Source organism: Mesocricetus auratus, unplaced genomic scaffold (genome assembly GCF_017639785.1).
Source record: "Mesocricetus auratus isolate SY011 unplaced genomic scaffold, BCM_Maur_2.0 Super-Scaffold_100007, whole genome shotgun sequence".
In the NCBI taxonomy this organism is placed as follows: Eukaryota; Metazoa; Chordata; class Mammalia; order Rodentia; family Cricetidae; genus Mesocricetus; species Mesocricetus auratus.
The window spans coordinates 52,416,906-52,442,739 of record NW_024429191.1 but is presented as its reverse complement, the minus strand read 5'-3'; the positions used below and the strand labels follow the sequence as shown (position 1 = coordinate 52,442,739).

General features: G+C 39.0%; 1 protein-coding gene across 1 annotated transcript; it reads left to right on the top strand.

Annotated features, from left to right (window-relative positions):
* The first annotated feature begins 18,066 nt into the window (after window positions 1–18,066).
* LOC121141158 (olfactory receptor 1468-like) lies at window positions 18,067–18,999 on the top strand. Its single transcript, XM_040748005.1, has one exon. It carries the CDS (start codon window positions 18,067–18,069, stop codon window positions 18,997–18,999), a length of 933 nt encoding a protein of 310 aa, XP_040603939.1.
* The last annotated feature ends 6,835 nt before the right edge of the window (window positions 19,000–25,834 follow it).

Sequence of the window (25,834 nt, the reverse complement as noted above, 5' to 3'; positions counted from 1 at the left end):
CAATAGAAGCAGGAGGCTCACTGCCAAACTCTTTCTACGAAGCTACAATTACCTTGATACCCAAGCCACACAAAGACACAACTAAGAAAGAGAACTATAGACCAATTTCCCTCATGAACATTGATGCAAAAATACTCAATAAAATACTTGCAAACCGGATTCAAGAACACATCAGAAAAATCATCCACCATGATCAAGTAGGCTTCATTCCAGGAATGCAGGGATGGTTCAACATTAGAAAATCTATCAATGTAATCCACCATATTAACAATCTGCGAAAGAAAAACCACATGATCATCTCACTAGATGCTGAAAAAGCCTTTGACAAAATCCAGCACCCCTTCATGATAAAGGTCCTAGAGAGATCAGGGATAACAGGAACGTACCTGAATATAATAAAAGCAATATACAGTAAACCAACAGCTAGCATCAAACTAAATGGAGAGAAACTCAAAGCAATTCCTCTAAAATCAGGAACAAGACAAGGCTGTCCACTCTCTCTATATCTCTTCAATATTGTACTTGAAGTTCTAGCTACAGCAATAAGACAACAAAAGGAGATAAAGGGGATACAAATAGGTAAAGAAGAAGTCAAACTTTCATTATTTGCAGATGATATGATAGTTTACATAAGTGATCCAAAAACTCCGCAAGGTCACTCCTAGAGCTGATAAACACCTTCAGCAATGTGGCAGGATACAAGGTAAACTCAAAAAAATCAGTGGCCCTAGTATATACAGATGATGAAGTGACTGAGAAAGAAATCAGAGAAACATCACCTTTTACAATAGCCAAAAACAGCATCAAATATCTGGGGATAATGTTAACCAAGGAAGTGAAAGACCTGTATATCAAGAACTTTGTGTCTTTGAAGAAAGAAATCAAAGAAGATACCAGAAAATGGAAAGATCTCCCATGCTCTTGGATTGGTAGGATCAACATAATAAAAATGGCAATCTTGCCAAAAGCAGTCTATAGATTCAATGCAATCCCTATCAAAATTCCATCACAATTCTTCAAGGACCTGGAAAGAACATTAATCAACTTTATATGGAAAAACAAAAGGCCCAGGATAGCCAAAACATCCCTATACAATAAAGGAACTTCAGGAGGCATCACCATACCTGACTTCAAGCTCTATTATAGAGCTATAGTCCTGAAAACAGCTTGGTATTGGCACAAAAATAGGCAGGTAGACCAATGGAACCGAATCGAAAGCCCTAATTTTAACCCACACACCTATGAACACCTGATTTTTGACAAAGAAGCTAAAACTGTACAGTGGAAAAAAGAAAGCATCTTCAACAAATGGTGCTGGCATAACTGGGTAGTGGTATGCAGAAGACTGCAGATAGATCCATGTTTATCGCCTTGTACAAAACTTAAGTCCAAATGGATCAAAGATCTCAACATACATCCAGCCACATTGAAACTTTTAGAAGAGAAAGTGGGAGATACTCTTCAACGAGTTGGTACAGGAGACCACTTCCTAAACATAACACCAGTGGCACAGGCACTGAGATCAACAATTAACAAATGGGACCTTCTGAAACTAAAAAGCTTCTGCAAGGCAAAGGACACAATCAAAAAGACAAAAAGGCAGGCCACAGAATGGGAAAAGATATTCACTAACCCTACATCTGACAGAGGGCTAATCTCCAAAATTTACAAAGAACTCAAGAAACAAGTCTCCAAAACACCAAAGGATCCACTTGAAAGGTGGGGTACAGAGCTAAATAGAGAATTCTCAGTAGAGGAGGCTAAAATGGCCAAGAGACACTTAAGAAAGTGCTCAACATCCTTAGCCATCAGGGAAATGCAAATCAAAACAACTCTGAGACACCATCTTACTCCTGTCAGAATGGCTAGAATCAAAAACACCGAAGACAATGTATGCTGGAGGGGATGTGGAGAGAGAGGAACACTCCTCCACTGCTGGTGGGAATGCCAACTCATACAGCCTCTTTGTAAATCAGTATGGAGATTCCTCAGGAAAATGGGAATTAATCTACCACTAGACCCAGCAATTCCACTCTTAGGCATTTATCCAAATGAGGCAGGTTCATACAACAAGGGCATCTGCTCCACTATGTTCATAGCAGCATTGTTTGTAATAGCCAGAACCTGGAAGCAACCTAGATGCCCCTCAACTGAAGAGTGGATAGAGAAAATGTGGTACATTTACACAATGGAGTATTACTCAGCAGAAAAAAACAATGGAATCTTGAAATTCGCAGGGAAATGGATAGCCCTGGAAGAAACCATCATGAGTGAGGTAACCCAGTCGCAAAAAGACAAACATGGTATGTACTCACTCATATATGGATTTTAGATATGGATCAGGATAGTGCCAGTCTGCACTTCCACAGATAGAGAGTCTGGGAAACAGGAAAGAACCTAAAAGATATGCATATATGCATAGTACCCAAGAGAAGAGGATGGAGACAAGATGGTATCTTAGAGTTGTTTTGATTTGCATTTCCCTAATGGCTAAAGATGTTGAGCACTTTCTCAAGTTTCTGTTGGCCATTTTGAACTCCTCTATTGACAATTCTCTATTTAGTTCTGTACCCCATTTCTTAATTGGATCCTTTGGTGTTTTGGAGACTTGCTTCCTGAGTTCTTTGTAAATTTTGGAGATCAACACTATGCCAGCTGTGGGGTTTGTAAATATCTTTTCCCATTGAGTGGGCAGTTATTTAGTCTTATTGACTGTGTCCTTTGTCCTGCAGAAGCTCCTCAGTTTCAGCAGATCCCATTTATTAATTGTTGATCTCAGTGTCTGTGATACTGCTGTTATGTTCAAGAAGTGGTCTCCTGTACCAATTCGTTCAAGGATACTTCCCATTTTCTCCTCTAAGAGATTCAGTGTGATTGGATTGATGTTGAGGTCTTTGATCAATTTGGACTTATGTTTTGTGCATAGTGATAGATATGGATCTATCTGTTGTCTTTTACATGCCAGCATCCAGTTATGCCAGCACCATTTGTTGAAGATGCTTTCTTTTTTCCATTGTATAGTTTTAGCTTCTTTGTCAAAGATCAGGTGTTCAAAGGTGTGTGAGTTGATATCAAGACATTTGATTCCATTCCGTTGGTCTACCTGTCTGCTTTTGTGCCAATACCAAGCTGTTTTCAGGACTATATCTCTATAATAGAGCTTGAAGTCAGGAATGATAATGACTCCAGATGTTGCTTTTCTGTACAGAATTGCCTTGGCTATCCTGGGTCTTTTTTCCATATAAAATTGAGGATTGTCCTTTCGAGGTCAGTGAAAAATTGTGCTGGTATTTTGATAGGGATTGCATTGAATCTGTAGATTGCTTTTGGTAAGATTGATCCTACCTATCAAAGAGCATGGGAGATCTTTCCATTTTCTTGTATCTTCTTTAATTTCATTCTTTAAAGACTTGAAGTTCTTTATACTGGTGTTTTACCTGTTTGGTTAGAGTTACCCCAAGATATTTTATGGCGTTTGTGGCTATTGTAAAGGGTGATGTTTCTCTGATTTCTTTCTCATCTCTGTTAAGAGAAGCTTTTCCTTTGCTAGCCACTTTGGTATATCCCCCGCCAGCCGCCTGGGCTTTCTGTTAAGAGAAGCTTTTTCTTTGCTAGCCACTTTGGTATATCCCCCGCCAGCCGCCTGGGCTCTGCCACATTCTAGTCCCCAAATAAACACATAAGACGCTGTATTAATTATGAAGCTGTTGGCCTTGTTTGTTTCTTACTGGCTACCTCTGACTTCAGTATTTACCCCATAATTGTTAATCTATGTATGTCTCTTACTGGAGAGGTTTCCGGGCTTCCTACCCCAATGGCATTACATCTCGAACTCTCCTGTGTTTCTCCTTCCCAGAATCCTCCTGGACTCCTAGCCCCACCTATCTAGATTCCTATAGGCTCAACAGTACTTTATTGATAAATAACAGGCAAATAACAGGACTTCCCCAACATCTCCTCTTTTCTGTTTAAACAAAAGAAAGGTCTTAATTTTAACATAGTCAAATTATATATGACAGAACAGTTATCAAGTAAGAACATAGTTACAATATTTTAGCAAGATTTAAAGAAAATATCATCCATCCCATCCTTGTGAGTCCAAAGTCCTATATGTAGCTTATCTTTTATCATAACTAAGGAAAACTATAATTATAACTATCTGTCTTCAACTCCATCAAAGACCACAGAAGGATAATATATAAACACTATGATTGGTAGAGACATCTTACTGCCTGGACAGTCACCCGAAGTTCCACTGTAATGTTGGGGCATCCATCTTCAGCCCATAGGCCACAATGTGTCTGGAACACTTCTCAGCAAAGCAGGAAATTTCAAACTGTCCATCTGCATTGGCAGTCTGTCAGTCATTTCTCTGTGTCCTGTAGAAAGTCTCGCGGACTCTTTCATGAAGCAGGAACCCTGTAAGACTGAGTTCAGTCATCACTTTCCTGTGGGTCCTGCATGTCCAGTTTATACAGCAGCAGTCAAACAGTCTAGGCAAGAGCAGTTTCTTGCCCAAATGGCTAATCTTGCCATGTTGAAAGCAAACTCCTTAACGAGTTTCTTCGATGCCCATCTTCCTCTCAGACGTAATTGGTGCTGCCAGGAGCAGACATTTCTCATTGTCAAGAAAAACCCTAAACCATTTTAAATGCCATTTTCTGAAGGTCTTTGAAAGGTTTGAAGACTGTTTATATATCACAAATATATTTCTGTATATCTAGAAAATCTAACTTACCTAACTATAAATTCTATTATAAGTAAATATCTATATTCTGTATTCAATTATGCATTATGTTTTAAAAGATCAGTATAAGCACAATACTTAATCAAGAGGAGAAATATAAGCATCACAAAATTGACCTTGAATTTCTATCAGTAAATGAAAAACAATACCCATACCATAATTCCCTTTTTTACCATTAAAAAAATATTGGCTGTGATCATTAGCCAATTATAAACAACCCCATTTAAATGAAAACAAAGATTTATAAACAAGATGGGAATTAGGACGTCGCTCATTCCAAACTGCTTCCTGCTGGAAGGGGGCGCTGTTCATACCATGGGGATCATGACAAAACTCAGAAACCTGTTTAAGTCCGTATTTTCGGGGTCTGTAAAGCTGCATCATCTTAGCTGTCTCAATAGTTGGAACACCTTGTCCACTGCTTCCGGGGGTCTTGGTTCGTCAAACCACAGAAACCTGGAAGGAATCCTCAGCTTTTCATTTTCTGTGGAGACATAAACTAAAACTCCTTTTCCGAGTAACATATCCTTATACTTAAATTTTGAAGTCAAGGCATTTTTAAAAGATAGAAGTTGAATTAATTCAGCAGCATTTATAATCAAGTGTACTTTAGCAGTTCCTTCCTGAGTAATCAAAAAACTGAAAGACACAATACCGGACAGTATCCAGACTCTCTGTATATTTTCCATCTTTACGTGGCTTATTTATTTATCTATTATTACTTTATTTATTTTACTTTTATTTATTTTTCTCTGAGACAGGGTTGGAAATCTTTGGAAATCTGCCTGCCTCTGCCTCTGGAGTAAATCCTACTGGCATGCGCCACCACAACACCGGCTTTTGTATTTACTACTTTGCCGTTTCATTTTCTCTCTCAATCTCACGTATATTTTTAAACACACTGTAAACCTTTAGAGGTTTTGTTTATCCAAGTCTGACTTTACTGTAAATCTTTACGTTTTTCTGGCCACGTGTCTTATCTGTAAAACCGCGGCTGTTTTAAACTGCCGTTTCAAGATGGCGGGCGTAAGCGTGACTCCAGCTTACCGCCTCAGTCCATGCTGACATCCAGCAAAAGCTGCCACTTCCAGTTGTACGTACACACCTTTTAATCGTTAATAGAGTCTCTTAAAACAACCTTGGTATTTTTTTTTTAATGCCGAGTCAGGAAGACTCCAGTAAACGAGCCGCGTGAATCTCGGCTTGTGGCTAGCAAAACAGAGCACACCTGAGAAAAATGCTGCTACCAAAATCTGTGCTTCTCTCTGTTTTTCTGTTTCTAAAATTCCTTTAAATCTTTTGTCATTCTGCGTGGAAATTCATGATCCCATCCTCGTCGCCATTCTGTTAAGAGAAGCTTTTCCTTTGCTAGCCACTTTGCTATATCCCCTGCCAGCCGCCTGGGCTCTGCCACATTCTAGTCCCCAAATAAACACATAAGACGCTGTATTAATTATGAAGCTGTTGGCCTTGTTTGTTTCTTACTGGCTACCTCTGACTTCAGTATTTACCCCATAATTGTTAATCTATGTAGGTCTCTTACCGGAGAATGGTTCCAGACTTCCTACTCCCATGGCATTACATCTCGAACTCTCCTGTGTTTCTCCTTCCCAGAATCCTCCTGGACTCCTAGCCCCACCTATCTAGATTCCTATAGGCTCAACAGTACTTTATTGACAAATAACAGGCAAATAACAGGACTTCCCCAACACATCTCCTTTATTTTCTATATATAGTAGGGCTACTGACTATTTTTTTTTTTGTTTTTGGAGACAGGGTTTCTCTGTATTGTTTTGGAGGCTGTCCTGGAACTCACTCTGTAGACCAGGCTGGCCTCGAACTCACAGAGATTTGCCTGCCTCTGCCTCCCGAGTGCTGGGATTAAAGGTTTACACCACCAATGTCAGGCGGCTCTGACTATTTTGAGTTAATTTTGTATCCTGTCTCTTTGTTGAAGGTGTTTATCAGCTGTAGGAGTTTCCTGGTAGAATTCTTTGGGTCACTTATGTAGACTATCATATCATCTGAAGTTTGAATTCTTCCTTTCCAATTTGTATCCCCTTAATCTCCATTTGTTGTCTTATTGCTTTACCTAGAACTTCAAGTACAATATTGAAGAGATATGGAGAGAGTAGACATCCTTGTCTTGTTCCTGATTTTAGAGGCATCGCCTTTAGTTTCTCTCCATTTAGCTTGATGCTGGCTGTTGGTTTTCTGTATATAGCTTTTATTATGTTTAGGTGTGTTCATGTTATCCATGATCTCTCCAAGACCTTTATCATGAAGGGGTGCTAGATTTTGTCAAATGCTTTTTTAGCATCTAGTGAGATTATCATGTGGTTTTTCTTTTTCAGATTGTTTATATGGTGGAATACATTGATGGATTATGTATGTTGAACCATCCCTGCATCCCTGGGATGAAGCCTACTTGATCATGGTGTATGATTTTTCTGACATGTTCTTGTATTTAATTTGCCAGTATTTCATTGTGTATTTTTGCTTCCATGTTCATGAGGGAGATTGGTCTGTAATTCCCTTTCTTGATTGTGTCTTTGTGTGATTTGGCTACTAATGTAATTGTAGCCTTGTAAAAAGAATTTGGCAGTAACCCTCTACTTCTATTGTGTGGAACAATTTGAAGAGTATTGGTATTAGCTCTTCCTTGAATTTTTGGTAGAATTCTGCACTGAAACCATCTGGCCGTGGACTTTAATCGGTTGGAAGACTTTTTATGGCTGCTTCTATTTCTTTATGGGATATAGATCTGTTTAAATTGTTTAATCTCTTCTTGATTTAATTTTGGTAAGTGATGACTATCCAGAAAATCATCCATTTCCTTATATTTTCTAATTTAGTGGAGTACTGATTTTCAAAGTATGACCTGATGATTCTTTGGATTTCCTCAGTGTCTGTTGTTATGTCTCCTTTTTCATTTCTGATTTTGTTAATTAGCATGTTCTCTCTCTGTCTTTTGGTTAGGTTTGATAAAGGTTTGTCTATCTTGTTGATTTTCTTGAAGAGCCAACTCTTTGTTTCATTGATTCTTTGTATTGTTTTCTTTGTTTCTACTTTATTGATTTCAGCTCTCAATTTGATTATTTCCTGGTGTCTACTCCTCCTGCGTGAGTTTGCTTCTTTTTGTTCTAGAGCTTTCAGGTATTCTGTTAATTCTCTAGTGTGGCAATTCTCCAGTTTCTTCATGTGGGCACTTAGTGCTATGAATTTTCCTCTTAGAACTGCTTTCAAACTATCCCAAAGGTTTGGGTGTGTTGTGCCTCAATTTTCATTGAATTCTAGGAAGTGTTTTATTTCTTTCTTTATTTCTTCCTTTACCCAGGGGTGATGCATTTGAACAATGTTCAATTTCCATGAGTTTGTGAGGTTTCTGCTATTTGTGTTGACACTGAATTTTAATTTTAAGACATGGTGGTCTGACAGGATACAGGAGATTCTTCCAGTTTTTTGTATCTGTTGAGCTTTGCTTTACTGCCAAGTATGTGTTTGATTTTAGAGAAAGTTCCCTGTGGTGCTGAGAAGAAGATACATTCTTTCTTGTTTTGGTGAAATGTTTTATAGATGTCTGTTAAACCCAACGGGGCGATAACTTCTGTAAGTTCCATTGTTTCTTTGTTAAGTTTCTGTCTGCTAGACCTGTCCAGTCATGTGAGTGGTGTGTTGAAGTCTCCCACTATAAGTGTGTGAGGTTTAATGTGTGATTTGAGTTGTAGTAATATTTCTTTATGAGCATGGGTGCCTTTATATTTGGGGCATAGATGTTCAGAATTGAGACTTCTTCCTGATGGATTTTTCCTATGATGAATATGAAATGACCTTTTATATTCTTCATCTCTCTTGATTAATTTTAGTTTGAAGTCTATTTTGTTAGATAGTAGAATAGCTACACTTCCTTGCTTCTTATGTCCATTCGATTGGAAAGTCTTTTCCCCACCCTTAACCTTGAGGTAGTGTCTGTCTTTGAAACTGAGGTGTGTCTCTTGTATACAGCAGAATGATGGATTCTGTCTTCAAATCCATTCTGTTATCCTGTGTCTTTTTACAGGTGAGTTAAGACTATTGGTATTCAGGAATATTTGTGATCATTGATTGTTAATTCTTGTTTGCTTTGGATCTGGTTTTGGTGATGGTTTTATGTGTAAGTTTTTCTCCTGGTAAAGTTAGATTATCAGCCGGGCGGTGGTGGTGCACGCCTTTAATCCCAGCACTCGGGAGGCAGAGGCACACGGATCTCTGTGAGTTCGAGGCCGGGCTGGACCGATAGCCTCCTAAACAATACAGAGAAACCCTGTCTCGTAAAAACCAAAAAAAAAGTTAGATTATCTATTGCCCTTGTTATTTTGAGTGTAGTTAACTTCCTTGGGTCAGAGTTTCCTTCTAGAGCTTTCTGTAGGGCTAGATTTTTGGATATGTATTGCATAAATCTGCTTTTGTCATGGAATATCTTGTTTTCTCCATCTATAGTGATTGAGATTTTTGCTGGGAATAGTAGTCTAGACTGGAATCTGTCTTAGCATTTGTAGAATATCTGTCCAGGACCTTCTGTTTTTCATAGTTTCCATGGGGCATTTGGGTGTAATTCTGATAGGTTTGCCTTTATATGTTACTTGGCCTTTTTCCTTTGCTACCTTTAATATTTGTTCTTTATTCTGTATGTTTGGTGTTTTGATTGTTATGTGGCGAAGAGACTTTTTTTTTGGTCCAGTCTATTTTGGTGTCTATGAATCTATTTCCTCTAGTTTATCTTCAGTGCATGGGATTCTGTCTTCCATCTCTTGTATTCTGTTAGTTATGCTTGCATCTGTAGTTCCTGATTGTTTTTTCAGCCTTTCAGTTTCCAGCATTATCTCAGTTTTTGTTTTTCTTATTGTCTCCATTTCATTTTCAGGTCTTGAACTGTTTGAATTGTTTCCTTCATCTGTTTGATTGTTGTTTCTTGGCTCTCCTTGCTTTCTTTAAGAGATTTGTTTATTTCTTGCATTTTTTGGTTTGTGTTTAATTCAATTTCTTTAAGGAATTTTCTCATATCCTCTTTGAGTGTCTCTATCACTTTCAGGAGGTTGTTTTGAAGGTTATTCTTTTCTCTTTCATCTGTGTTTGTATGTTCATGTCTTGCTGGTCTAGAGTTTCTAGACTCTGGTGGTATCATACTGGTTCCTCTGTTGTTGGCTGTGTTTTATATTTCCTTCTTCCCATCCTTTCTTTCAGTTGGAGTTCGTGTGGTCTCTTCCACTTCTGGTGGGTTTGGGTCTAAGGATCCTTTCCAGTGCGTTCAAATAGGTCCAATACTTCAATCAGTGCAGGTGAGTCTGGGACACTCTCAAGCACAGGGCAGAGACCAGAGGGAATGAAAGACTCAAGCACAGTGCAGGGACTCAAGCACAGGGCAGAGAATGGAAGGCACTGAAGACTGAGGTGTGGCCAGACTCAGGGTGATCCTTACTGGTGGGGCAGGTCCTCTCTAGGCACAGGAAGTTCCCAGGGAAATGGAGACAGGGGATGTAGGGAGTTGAGGCTCAGAGCAGGGCCCCCACTCACCTGAAGCACTGGGAAATGACTGGAAGACACTAAAGACTGAGATGTGGACCAATAAAATCAATTATTGGCATACAGAAATACATAGAAATACCTTGAAAAGATTATAATAGAAGCCAATTATGGCTAGCTTATATTCACTTGAAATATCAAGAATAGGAAAATCTGAAAGAACATACAGTAGAGTGGGTAGTTGGAGGCAGAGCTTTAAGAAATGGAGAGTGTGAACAGACATAGCACTTTGGGGGTATAATCAGTTCTAAAATGCACTGTAGGCTGCTTGAATAAAAATCACAATAACTATGGATGGCTGAATTAGAACTTGAGTCTACCATACAATCATTTTTGCTTCTAATGTCAAAAACACAGAGACTATATGCAACATTCTTCTTAGAGTAATTGAAACCAATTGATTAGCAAGCAAAATGTGGTTGTTCTAAGCAACCATAGCTGGCCGCAATCTGCCTAAAATACTGGGCGTATCCTTACATCCCACATACTATTTCTACATTCAAAAATGAATGTTAATCATCTCTCTGGGCCCAATAAAGATTAGACCAATAAGCATCAAGAATCCCTGGTGTAGAAAGTTTGCGTTTCATTATCATGTACACAATTTTGTCCAAATGATTGCTGCCAAGTGCAGGACTATCCTGAGGAAAGTAATCATAATTCCACCTACAGCCTTGTGATCAATGATGAACTCCTAGAATATAGTCTTAGGAATTGATCTCACATATATTAGAGAGGGGTTGGGGTAATGGTGGTAATACTAGGTACAGTGAAAGTTTTCGTAGAAAGGTAAGAAGACAAAATAAGTGAAGAGGAAAAGAAGCATGGACTGTTTTTTTTTATATTGGGTTAAAGAAGCATTAAATCCCTTTTCTCATCACTCCTCCCTCTTTATAAGTGGGTTCCAAGGGTTTAGTTCAGTGTTTAGCTGTGTGTGTCTGTCTCTGCTTCCTTCAGCTACTGAATGAAGGCTCTAGGATGGCATACAAGGAAGTCATCAATCACATTAGTGGAAAGACATATAAGGTAGCCTCTCCACTATTGGTTAGATTGCCAGTTGGTGTCATTCTTGTAGGCCTCTGGATATCTAACTAATACCAGATCTGTCTTCAAACCTATAATTGCTCCTTCTATTATGGTAGCTCTCATCCTTCTCTCCTCTATTCTTCCCCCTACTCAACTTTCCTGCCCCCCCATGTCCTCCTCTGTCCTCCTCTTCACCCTCTTTCTTTCTCCCAAATTCCTCACCCCTCTCCTCAGAAGATTCTGTCCTGTTCCCCTGCTCTGGGTTACCATGCATATCTCTCTTAGGGACCTCATTGTTTCTCAGACTTTCTGGCTGGGGATTGTAGACTGGCACTTCTCTGTTTCAGGCCTAAAATCCATATATGAGTGAGTATATACCATGCTTCTCTTTTTGTGACTAGGTTACCTCTCTCAGGATGGTTTCTTCTAGTGCCATCCATTTTGCCAGCAAATTTCAAGGTTTCATTGGTTTTTTTTCCACTGAGTAGTACTCCATTGAGTAAATGTACCACATTTTCTCTGTCCACGCTTCAGTTGAGGGGCATCTAGGTTGCTTCCAGGTTCTGGTTATTACAAATAATGCTGCTATGAACATAGTGGAGCAGATATCCTTGTTGTATGAATGTACATCTTTTGTGTGTATGCCTAAGAGTGGAATTGTTGGATCCTGTGGTAGACTGATTCCAATTTTCCTGAGGAATCTCCATACCGATTTCCAAAATGGCTGTACGAGTTGGCACTCCCACCAGTAGTGGAGGAGTGTTCCCCTCTCTCCACATCCTCTCTAGCATAAATTGTCATTGTTTTTTTTATTTTAGCCATTCTGATAGGAGTAAGATGGTATCTCAGAGTTGTTCTGATTTGCATTTTCCTGAAAGCTAAGGATGTTAGGCACATTCTTAAGTGTCTATCAGCCATTTCAACTCCTCTATTGAATTCTGTTTTTAGTTTTGTGCCCCACTTTTTAATTGGCTCCTTTGGTGTTTTGGAGACTTGCTTCTAGAGTACTTTGTAAATTTTGGAGATCAGCCCTCTGTCAGATTTGGGGTTAGTGAATATCTTTCCTCATTCATTGGGCTACCTTTTTGTCTTGTTGACTGTGTACTTTGCCTTACAGAAGGTTCTCCATTTCAGGAGGTCCCATTTATTGTTGATCTCAGTGTCTGTGCTACTGGTGTTATGTTCAGGAAGTGGTCTCCTGTACCAATTAGTACAAGGGTACCTCCCACTTTCTCTTCTAATAGGTTCAGTATGGCTGGATTTACGTTGAGGCCTTTGATCCATTTGGACTTAAGTTTTGTGCATTGGGATACACATGGGTCTATCTGCATTCTTCTACATGCCAGCATCCAGTTATGCAAGCACCATTTGTTGAAAATGCTATCTTTTTTCCATTGTATAATTTTAGCTTCTTTGTCAAAAATCAGGTGTTTATAGGTGTGTGGCTTAATATCAGGGTGTTCAATTAGACACCATTGATCTATCTGTCTATTTTTGTGCCAATACCAAGCTGTTTCCAGGACTATAGCTTTATAATAGTGCTTGAAGTCAGAGATGGTGGTGCCTCTGGAAGTTCCTTTATTGTACAGGGTTGTTTTGGCTATTCTGGGTCTTTTTGTTTTTCCATATAAATTTGAGTATTGTTCTTTCAAGGTCTGTGAAAAATTGTGGGGGTATTTTAATGGGGATTGTGCTGAATCTATACATTGATTTGGCAAGATTGCCATTTTTACTATGTTAATCTTCCCAATGCAAGAGCATGGAAGATCTTTCCATTTTCTGGTATCTTCTTTAATTTCTTTCTTTAAAGACCACAGAATCAGCTGACCTGAACAAGTGGGAGCCCATAGACCCCAGACTGATAGCTGAGAGACCAGAATGGGATTAATCTACACCCCCTGAATGTGGGTGTCAGTGAGGAGGCCTCAGCATCCTTTGGGGCCTCAGGCAACAAATCATCATTTATCCCTGTCAAGATGGACTTTGGGAGCCCATTCCATGTGGAGGGATGCTGTCTCTGCGTGAACACGTGGGGGAGAGCCTAGGCCCTGCCCCAGACCATATGACAGACTTTTGAGATCCCTAAAAAGGGCCTGACTCTCCTTGGAGAGTGGAGTGGGGATTGGAGAAGGGGTTGGGGGAGGGTTGAAGATGGGTGGAAGAGGAGGGGAGAGAGAGGGAACTGGGATTGACATGTGAAACAAACTTGTTTCTAATTTAAAATAAAATAAATAAATAAAATAAAACTTTAAAAATAAAGAAAAAATGCAGGCAAAAGAAAATGCAAAGCAACAACAAAAGCAACAGCAGTTTGGGATCATAAGTACTGTTCAGCCTTTGATGCACAAATCTGAGCTGCCTTTTCACTTTATTTCTTTATTTCAATGCTGCTTTGTAATATTTCAGAATATAATTTTCTTTTGTTTATTTAAGACAGAGTTCCCCTATGTAGCTCTGGCTGTCCAGGTTGGCCTTGAACTCACAGAGATCTGCCTGTCTCAACTTCCAGATTGCTGGGATTAAAGCCATGTACTACCCACCTGGCAGAATGTATTTCTGCATATTTTATTCTTTGTAATTGCTACTACAAATAGAACCATTTTCCTAACTTGTTTTTATTGATAGTATAGAGAAATAGCTAATTCTATGTATTGATTTTATACCCTACAGTCTTAATACACTATCTTTTTTAGTGGCATTTTGTGATTTTCTAGACATAAGATCAAGTGACCTGTCAATAAAAGTCTTATTTCTCCTTTAAAAGAAGAAGCATTAACCATGCCATCTATTTGCCATATTCCTGATACTGGCACACCCAGAAAGTTGACTGATGAAGTTTAAGTTTTTCAGAAGTTTACCTATCTGCACTACGTCTTTTGGAGCTACTCATTCATGCTGAATTGAGATGCTCTCCTTGGAAGTCTTCCCTGTGTATGGAAAGATGGATCAGTCAATCAAGGCTAGGCTCAAAACCAAAAATATAAAAACACTTCTCTTTTAAATTTTTTTAATCCAAGCAACATCACTTTAAACAATTTTGATATGACTTCCCCTTTGAACACATTCAAAATCATTAGTGACTGGATATTTCTTTCTTTTTTATAAATTTTATTAAAATTATAAACAATCTTATTTAAAATTTCAATCCCAGTTCCCTCTCCCTCCCACCTACCCCCTCCAATGATTGCCCCCACTCAAGAAAAAAACACAAAAACTTCTGATGGCTTCTTGGGTAATGTTTTATTGTATGAGACACTTTAAATCATTGACAATCATAATAATACCTATAATTCGAGGTGGTTTTCCAGCCACCTTTCTGCACTTCTCCCCCAAAGAGGATGGTTTCCAGTCAAGCAGAAACCCTTTTCATACTTGAAAAGACATCTAGTATGTACTTTTCCATGCTTTTTTGACTATCTGATTGCTGCTATTTTTTTTATTTGTTTTGTTTGGTGTTGTTTAAATTCTACCTTTCCTATATGTAGGAAGGAGTGATTGGTGACTATAATTGGTCTCCACTAGAGATCCTGGGGTTAAATTGGTCCTAGAATGGTCCTGGGTAATTACAATGTCTTTAATGAGTTATACAGGATCTGGACACCTATGGGATGTGAAGTCCATAAGGCCAGGGGATGTCATCAGGGGGATGTGACTAGGAATTGTACAGAGAGATGATGAGTACAGAGGCCACTAGTTACTGTGACTGCAAATAAATTGTTAGCAGGATAGTGACCCAGAAGCTTTGACTCAGCCTCAGCAGATCTGGGTAAATTTAGGAAAGTAAGCTGGTGTCTAGCTGTCTGTCCACATGAATTTCCAGTGTGATGCAGGATAGTTTTCCAGGTATGATAAAATTCTTCTTTTCTCAGTCTCCCAAGACTTTACCACACTAGAAAATATTTGTTTCATGACCATCATACAACTGCTTTCATATTGAAGGGTTCATTGCATTTACTGATTATGTAATTTTCTCTCAAGATCACACCATTTCAACACAAGAGCAGTGCTGTGAGACAGAGTTCACTGCTGCAGTGCAGTACGATTGTTTTTTATACTTTCCCCTGTGGGGTCTTAACAAACTCTGAGCAATGTCCTATCCAAAATAAGGATTAATTTTATCGGTGCAAGTTCACCAGTCTGTGTTTTAATGGTAAATCTGCGATCACTCCTAAGAACACTCCATCAAGGATGACATTAATATTATCTAGGGTGGCCATGTAAAATATACAATAAAAGCTACTCAACCAAAATCAGCACTGCTACAGAACCCTTGATGATATACTTTGTCCCAAATGTTAGATACAGATCTCTTGGGATATTTGTGTGCTGTTTAATTTGAGAAATATGAGCTTAACATCTAAAGGAAACATGAAGTCTATGACCCATCAGTGGTAACAGTTGATGGTGATTTATTTGGCTTCTGATCTTGGCACACACGCCCACCTAACACAAAATTACTGTTCATTTACAGGAGAAAGTGGGCACAGTGACACATGCCTGTAATCTCAGTGGTAGGGAAACAGATGCAGGAGTGCGGCATGTTTGAGGCCAGTCTTAGGTACATAAGGAGAGCATCTTTTTAAATGATGCATAATATTTTTACTACATGTCTTCTCCTCTGTAATGCTAATTCACAATGTCTAAGTGTTCAAACTGAATTCCAACTGTGTTAAACCCTACCAGTCTGTGAAAATACAATCAGTCAGATTTGGTTGTTCTATTTAAGAGAAAGTTGCTTAGATCTATTGATGTTTCTCCTCTTTTGTGTGCTTTGGAACATGAGATAGATTCATTAGCCAGTGTTGTCAAGAATCATTGATTAACATATAAGTCTCTGTGTGTGTGTCTCTCTCTCTCTCTTTCTCTCTCTCTCTCTCTCCCCTCTCTCTCTCTGTGTGTATGTGTGTCCATACATGTATACATGTGACTTAGTACACAAACTGCCCAGTGTTAAAGGGTGATAAGGCCAATATTTGAAACATGTCTAGAATATTGGAGTACCTGAGAAGAGTGGAGGATACAGAAATGTATATAAGGCAGAAAATGAAAACTTTTCTTCAGTGAAGTGTGATTTTCCCAAAATTCCTTCATCTGATTGCATGAAGATAACCATCTTATAAAGTGCTAGTTATACTTTTGTCAGAGTCTACAGATTAAATGACATTTATAGAGTGTCTTCATAGCAACTAGTATTTTTCAAAATTTGGCATTGTGGTTAACTGATTTGATGTATAAATTAACCATCACATAAAGTATAGACATCTGAGGAATAACTCAAGTGAAGATTCCAAACTAACTCTGTCAATTCTTTTTTATAGTTCATAAATATTTTCATCACATCTGTCTGCTGTACTAATATCAATTTTATTCTATGGATTAAAGCATATGGATATGATTTTGAGTCATCGGTATTATTGAGATGTGACACAAATTACTAACCCTAACACTGTAGAACTGCAATATTAGATCTCTGACACTCATTATAGAGTGTAAACTTTAGGGTTAACTGGTCAAGTCTTCCTATTTAAATGTGACTTTTTCTACTGTTGAAGGTAAAGAAATCTGTGACAGTTTGAGCACCAAGTAACAAATTTTTATTGCCCAAATTCATGTATTGGGACAGTTACAGGACCTAGTGGTGTGAAACCATGCATGACATTTCCTAAATATAGTTTACAATTTATGTGATGATGGGTTAAAGCAGTGATAAAGTATTAAGTGCAGGGGATATGTATGGGATGCAATGCAAAATGTGTGAAGGTCTTAGTATGGGGAGACAGGGTAAATTTAGCAGTGTATGTGCTAAGCAATATCCATACATATGAATGAGGATGAACCAGATTGGGGGGGAAAGAGAAGGGAGGAAATAATAGGCAAGCAGAGTAGAAATTCTAAAATTGGGAGGTAAAGAGTTTTCATGACAGCATTAATAAAGAGAGAAATCCAAGTGTCAATGTGAGGCCACACAGGGATACTCCTTTGATACACATGAAATAATGAAACACCATTACTGTACCTGACAAGAGCTTTGTACTCATCCTCAGAGCAACAGTGGCAATCTAAAGAAAAATTTGGCAACAGATTTTGGAATTCCTCTGTGAGAATGCCACAGTGTAAATGAAACAGTTTGAAGGAGAGGAGAATGGTCAGGAAACATGAGGACATGGATAGGGTGTGCTTCTGTATTCCTATAAAGACAAGATGTGATCCAGACATATGGATGTAATCTCACAGAGAGAGATGGAAGAAATAGGAGGGGAATAAAGAGGAGACTCTGTATAATGTGTGACAGTAGTTCAAGGTAATACAAAGGAATGGATTGAGAGTCACAGATTTCTGACACAAAAAGTGTATATTTTACTGTATTGTAGGATACAAGAGAGCTAAGAGAATGAGGAATCCTTCCAAAGACAACAAAGTGAAGACATGAATTTCACTTAGAACTTCATTAGTGAACAGTGGAGCAAAGATCTCTATGCTACACAGACATTTTGTATCTCAGTAGAAATGCATTAGAACTGTCTAGGAAGCAATGGGGGATAGAAACCTGTTAAAGAGAAGTTGAAAAATTATTAATGATTGCAATGATTACAGGCATATAAACTTCATATTATAATTACTTTGATAACTTTGCTGTAATATATGTGTTCTAGATATATGTTCATTTTTATTTTGAATTTTAAAGGACCATGATATTTTCTAGTTAGGATGCTGGAGATGAAAAAGTGATAATGAACAACCAAACTGTCATCTTTGAGTTCCTCCTCCTGGGCCTGCCCATTCCCCCAGAATACCAGCACCTGTTCTATGCCCTGTTCCTGGCCATGTACCTCACCACAGTCCTGGGGAACCTCATCATCATCATCCTCATTCTACTGGACTCCCATCTCCACACACCCATGTACTTGTTTCTCAGCAACTTGTCCTTCTCTGACCTCTGCTTTTCCTCTGTCACAATGCCCAAATTGCTGCAGAACATGCAGAGCCAGGACCCATCCATTCCCTATGCAGGCTGTCTGACACAAATGTACTTTTTTATGGTTTTTGCAGCCATGGAGACTTTTCTTCTTGTGGTCATGGCCTATGACCGCTATGTGGCCATCTGTTTCCCCCTCCATTACACCACCATCATGAGCCCCAAACTCTGTATGTGTCTGGTGGTGCTATGCTGGGTACTTACCATGCTGTATTCCATGTTGCACACTCTACTCTTGGCTAGATTGTCATTCTGTGAGAAAAATGTGATCCCCCAGTTTTTCTGTGACATATCTGCTATGCTCAAGTTGGCATGTTCTGATACTTATATTAATGAATTAATGAAATTTATCTTGGGAGGGCTTGTTACTGTTCTTTCATTCTTACTCATCAGTACGTCCTATATACAAATTGTCTGCTCCATCCTAAAGGTTTCATCTACTCAGGTTATACACAAGGTCTTCTCCACATGTGGTTCCCACCTGTCTGTCGTCTCACTGTTCTATGGGACAATTTTTGGTCTCTACCTATGTCCATCAACTAATAACTCTAATGTGAAAGAGACTGTCATGGCCATGATGTACACACTAGTGACTCCCATGCTGAACCCCTTTATCTACAGCCTGAGGAACAGAGATATAAAAGAGGCCCTGATAAGAGTCCTTTTCAAGAAGAAAATTTCTTTGTAATGGCAACACTGGGATTTTCATTTAAATTTATCTGGTAAATACATTGATATTAATATTATAATATGTATCTTTGAAATGAAACATATAGTAACATACTACATAACAGGAGTTTTACAAAGTAGTTCACTTAGGGTATGGGAACTTAGTGACTAAGTCATGCCATCCACTGCCTAGCATGTGTGATTCTAGAACATCATTATTGTAAGAGTAACTGTTATATCAGATTTCTAATCCTCACATTCTTATTATTTCAATGTTTTATGATTTTATACAAATTTCTATGTTGACTGCAGTGTACATTTTAAATATTAATAAATGATATATCATAATCCCATATTAATGCTCAGCAGTCTTTTACTGTTTATTTTTCTCTCATACAATACATTCCTCCTTCCACTCTTTCCAGTCCCTCTCCTACATACCCTCTCTCCCAGACCCACTTCCCCTCTATTTCTTTCAGAAAATAGCAGGCCACCCATGGATATCAACTAAACATAGTGTAACAAGAAACAATAAAACTAGGAACAAGCCCTCACATCAAGGTTGGATGAGGTAACCCAGTAGGAGGCAAAGGTTCCCAAGAGTACAAAAAAGATTCAGATACCCCAACTACTAGTGTTAGGAATTCCACAAAAACCCCAAGCTAAATAACCAGAGCATGTATGCATAATTCCTAGTACAGACACATGCTGGCTCTTTGATTTCCACTTCAATCTCTGTGAACCACTATTAGCCCTGCTTAGGTGATTTTATGGGTCAAGTTTTCCTGGTATATTTGACCCCTCTCTGTCCTACAGTTCTTCCTTCCAATAATCTACAGGGTTCCCCAAGCTCCCCTAATGTTTGAGTATGTGTCTCTGCATCTACTCTTATGAGCTGCCAGACGAAGTTTCATTAATGATTAGGATAGGCACCAGTGTATTGCTATAGTGGAATATCATTAGGAATAATTTCATTGCCTTTTTGGTAGGTTGTGTTTGGTTGTACCATAGGTCACTGAGTTATTCAGATTCCAGTTTCTGGCCATCCATGGGCTCAGTCTCTTGGCTTGAAATTAAATTTAGATCAGTCACTAGTTAGTCACTCCCACTAGCTCTAAGCAACCATTACCCCAGAAAATGTTGCAGCCAGGACTTGCCTAGGTTGCGTGTTTTGTGAATGGATTATTGTCCCAGTTCCAACACTGGAAACCTGTCCTGGTTAAGGTAGGTGACTGGTTCAATAGTTAAGTAATAATCCATTATGTGAATATACCACATTTTTTACCAATTACTCATTTGAGCGACATCTAGGCTGTTTCCAGATTCTGGCTATTGTGAATGAAGACACTATGAAAAAAGTTCAGGAGGTGTCAATTGTGGTATTATGGGGGTGCATCACTTAGGTATATGCTTAAGAGTGTTATAGCTGGGTCTTGAGGTAGATGGAGCCCCAAATTTCTTTTGAACTGCGATATAACTCCCCCCATTAATAAAGGAGTGTTCCTCTTGCTCCATATCCTCACCAGCATGAGCTTTCACTATGTGTTTTTATCTTAGCCATTTTGACAGGTATGGAATCTCAAAGTAGTTTTTATATGAATTTCCTTTATGGCTAAGGTTGTTGAACATTTTTTGATCCTCTGTTGAGAATTCTGTGCTCAGATCTGTACTCCATTTTTTTAATTGGATTGTTTGGTTGGTTGGTGCCTAGATTCTTGGGTTCTTTACATATTTTGTATATTAGTCAACTATCAGGTGTGTACTTTGTGAAATGCTTTTCCCAATATGTAGGCTGCTCTTTTGTACTGTTGATGGTGTCCTTTGCCTTACAGGAGAAGCTTTTCTGTTTTATGAGGTCCCTTTGATTAACTGTTGATCTTAGAGTCTATGCTATTGGTATTCTACTCACGAAGTTAATTCCTGTGCCAAATCATTCAAGGCTACCCCTCTTGTCTTTTCTATCAGATGTGGTGTGTGGTTTAATGTTGAGTATTTAATCCACTTGGTTTTGAGTTTTGTGATTAGTGATAATTATGGATCAGTTTGTATTCTCCCACATGTTGACATCCAGTTCGACCAGCACCATTTGTTGAAGATGTTTTCTCTTATAAATTTGTGGTGTCTTTATTACATTGTTTTTTCTAAAATTGTGTAAATGTACCACATTTTCTCTATCCACTCTTCAGTTGATGGACATCTAGGTAGCTTCAAGGTTCTGGCCATTACAAATAATGCTGCTATGACCATAGTGGAACAGAATTGTATGAATGAAATGGTATCTTTTGGGTATATGCCTAAGAGTGGAATTGCCGGGTCCTGTGGTAGACTGATTTCCATTTTCCTGACGAATCTCCATATTGATTTCCAAAGTAGATGTATGTGTTGGCACTCCCACCAGTAGTGGAGGAGTGTTCCCCTTTCTCCACATTCTGTCCAGCATAAACTGTCATTGGTGTATTTGATTTTAGCCATTCTGACAGGAGTAAGATGGTATCTCAGAGTTGTTTTGATTTGCATTTCCCAGATGGCTAGGGATGATAAGCACTTTCTTAAATATCTCTCAGCCATTTTGGACCCCTCTATTGAGAATTCTCTATTTAATTCTGTACCCCACCTTGTAACTAAATCCTTTGGTGATTTGGAGACTTGCTTGTTGAGTTCTGTGTAAATTTTGGAGATCAGCCCTCTGTCAGATGTGGGGTTAGTGAATATCTTTTCCCATTCTGTGGGCTGCTGTTTTGTCTTGTTGACTGTGTCTTTTGCTTTACAGAAGCTTCTCAGGTACAGGAGGTCCCATTTTTTAATTGTCGATCTCAGTGTGCTACTTGTATTATGTTCAGGAAGCAGTCTCCTGTATCAATTTATTCAGGGGTACCTCCTACTTTCTCTTCCTGGTTCTTTTGCTTTTCCATATAAAGTTGAGGATTGTCCTCTTGAGGTCTGTGAAAAATTGTGCTGATATTTTGATTGGGATTTCATTCAATCTGTAGATTGCTTTTGGTAAGACTGCCATTTTTACTCTGTTGATCCTACCTATCCAAGAGCATGGGAGATCTTTTCTGGTGTCTTCTTTAATTTCTTTCTTTAAAAACTCAAAGGTCTTGTGAGACAGGTCTTTCACTTATTTGGTTAGCATTATTCCAAGATATTTTATGTTGTTTGTGGCAATTATAAATGTTGATGTTTCTGTGGGGGTTTTTTTACCCCTTTTATCGTCTTATGTAGTAGGGCTACTAATTTTCTTGAGTTGATCTTGTATCCTGCCACTTTTCTGAAGGTATTAATCAATTGTAAGAGTTCGCTTGTAGAATGTTTGGTTCGCTTATGTAAAGTTTCATGTCTACTGCAAATAGTGAAAGTCTGACCTCTTCCTTTCCAATTTCTATCCCCTTGATCTCCTTTTGTTGCCTTATTGTTCTGGCTAGAACTTCAAGTACCATATTGAAGAAGTATGGAGAGAGTGGACAGCCTTGTTTTGTTCCTGATTTTAGAGGAATTATGTTGAGTTTCTAGCCATTTAGTTTGATGTTGGCTGTTGCTTTATTGTATATAGCTTTTATTATGTTTAGTATTGTTCCTGTTATCCTGGATCATAGGTTAGAAGACAGATCAGGCACCAATTTATGTATAGTGATCTAAAGGGATGACACCAACTGGCAAGCTAAGCAATAGTGGAGAGACCACCTTAAATGCCCATTCCTGATAATGAACTTGATGTCTATAGCCATCCTACACCCTTCATCCAGTGACTGATGGAAGCAGGGGCAAACACCCACAGTTAAGCACTGAACTGACCCCATTGAACCCAGTGACAGAGAAAGGGGAGGGATGAGAAAATTGGCAAAGAATGGACTGGCAAAACCAGAAGAGATAGCTGATCTGAACAAAGGGGAACTCTTGGACCCCAGACTGATAGCTGGGAGGCCAGCATGGGACTGATCCAGACCCCCTGAGTGTGAGAGTCAGTGAGGAGGCCTGGGCAATCTATGGGGCCTTGAGGAGTAGATCATTATTAATCCTTGGCATACAAATCGACTTTGGGTGCCAATCCCACAATGAGGGATATTCTCTCAGCCTGAACTCTTGGGTGAGGGCCTAGGTCCTGCCCTAAACAAAATGACAGACTCTGGAGATCCCCATGGAGGGCCTCACCTTCCCTGGGGAACTGAGTGGGGATTGGGTGGGGGTCTGGGGGACCTAGGGGGGGCAGGGAAGAGGGGAGGGGAGCTGGTATTGACATGTGAAGCAAGCTTGTTTCTAATTTAAGTTTTAAAAAAGTTCTTTAATCATCAGTTCTGTATACCTCATTATTGAGTCTTTTTGTAGAATCATTAAAAACTCTACTCATGAAAAACAAATAAAATAAAATGGCAAAGAGACACTTCCGAAAGTGTTCAACACCATTAGCCATTAGGGAAATGCAAATCAAAGCAACTCTGAGATATCATCTTACTCCTGTCAGAATTGCTAAAATCAAAAACACCAATGACAGTTTGTGCTGAAGAGGATGTGGAGAAGGGGGGAACACTCCTCCATTGCTGGTGGGAGTGTCAACTTGTACAGCCACTTTGGAAATCAGTATGAAGATTCCTCAGGAAAATGGGACTCAGCACACAAGACCCAGCAATTCCACTCCTAGGAATATACCCAAAAGACACCCTTTCACACAACAAGGATGTCTGTTCCACTATGTTCATAGCAGCATTATATGTAATAGCTAGATCTTGGAAGCAACCTAGATGCCCCACCACTGAAGAGTGGATAGAGAAAATGTACATTTACACAATGGAGTACTACCCAGGGGAAAAAACAATGGAATCTTGAAATTTGCAGGCAAATGGATGGCATTAGAGGAAACCATCCTGAGTGAGGTAACCCAGACACAAAAAGACACTCACTCATGTACTCACTCATATATGGATTGTAGACATGGATCAGGGGAGTCTCAGCCTACAATCCCAGTGCCAGTGAGTCTGGGAAACAGGGAGGTTCCCAAGAGAGATGCATGATACCCCAGAGAAATGGAATGAGGCAAGATCCTGAGCAGATTGGGAACATCAGGGGAGGGGTGAGGGAGCCAGGAAAAAGAGAGGGGGATAAGAGGAGGGGAGAAGAAGGAATATTGAGTCTAGGTAAGAATAGAGGAGATCCTAGAACCTTCATCCAGTGACTGATGGAAGCAGAGACAGATACCCACAGCTGAACACTGAACTGAACTCCTGGAACCTAGTGACAGAGATGGAGGAGTGATGAGCAAATGGGTCAAGACCATGATGGTGAAATTCACAAAGACAGCTGACCAGATAAGGTGGAGCTCTTGAATCCCAGACTGATGCCTGAGAGGCCAACATGGGACTGATCCAGACTCCAATTATGTAGTCTCAGTGAGGAGGCAGCAGAAATCACTAGGGCCTTGGGTGGTAGATCAGTGTTTACCATGGTTTATCAATGATCTTTGGGAGCCCATTCCAAAGAGAGGGATGCTCACTCAGCCTGGACACATGGGGAAGGGCCTAGGTCCTGCCCTGGATAAAATGACAGACTTTAGGGATCCCCCCAAGGAGTGCCTCACCCTCCCTGGAGAATGATGTAGGGATTGGGTAGGGGGCTAGGTGTCTGGTGGAGGGATAAGGGAGGAGGGGTGGGAGAGGGAGCTGGGATTGACATGTGAAGCATTCATGTTTCTAATTTAAATAAAAACATTACAAAAAATTACTGGCATATACCAATACATTTGTACATACATATATACATACATACATACACACATGGAATTATTAAAATGAAGTTTTAGAATCCTGAGGCCTGCCAATATGTAAGGGATACTAAGAAAAGAGGGTCAATTACAACTGCCCAGGATGGACATACATACAGGTAAGAGAAAAAAACTGACAAGTTTTGAGTCAAGGAAGCTAATGCCAATATGTTTAGGAAATGATAGAATACTGAACACACAATGAAGCTCTTTTAAAACATCATCAGTGATTAAAGGTATTATAGGTTTGCAATTATGGTTATTACACCAATTGCTTTAAAATAAACATTCAAAAACAGCTAAGAAATCTGTTTATGTTTATTTATATTTCTAAGTATCTATGTCATTTTCCCTTAAAGGTCCAGGAGGAAAAATATGACAGATGGAAACCAAACTGTCATCTCTGATTTCCTCCTCCTGTGCCTGCCCATCCTCTCAGAGCACCAGCACCTCTTCTATGCCCTGTTCCTGGCCATGAACCTCACCAATGTCCTGGGGAACTTCATCATCATCATCCTCATTCTAACATTGTCTTTCATTCATTGTGTTGGAGTAGTGCTTTTTACTTTTAAATACCAGACTCCTACTGCCTGTTATAAAAATGTCAAATGTCTTATGCCATTTGTGAGTTATTTATAAATATCCCCCAGAGTGTCCATTGTTTCACACACACACACACACACACACACACACACACACACACACACACACACACACACACACACACAAAATCTCTGATACAGTTTCCCTTCTGTTCCTTGTGAGGTTTTGTGTTTTTTTGTTTGTGTTATATCTTAAGGCATAATAACAATAACTACTAGAAAAGATGGCAAAACTGAGTGGATCAAGATTGGAAACTTAGGTAATAGCATACATAGTTAAAATTAAAAATGTTTTTATTTAATCATTAAGTAATCAAAGGTCATGAAATTTTAACTTTAATATATTCCAAGAAATCTATTGTCATAGTTTTGCAAATATATATATATACATATATATTCAAAAGTAACATGTGGAATTCAAATTATATATGTCATTATAAACACATCACATTCAAAGTAACACATTGTTAACTTAATCTTAAATTCACGTCCCATTT

What these genes read in the sequence shown, in the direction of transcription:
- LOC121141158 (XM_040748005.1), top strand. Translation starts at nt 18,067, where the DNA reads ATGAACAACCAAACTGTCATCTTTGAGTTCCTCCTCCTGGGCCTGCCC.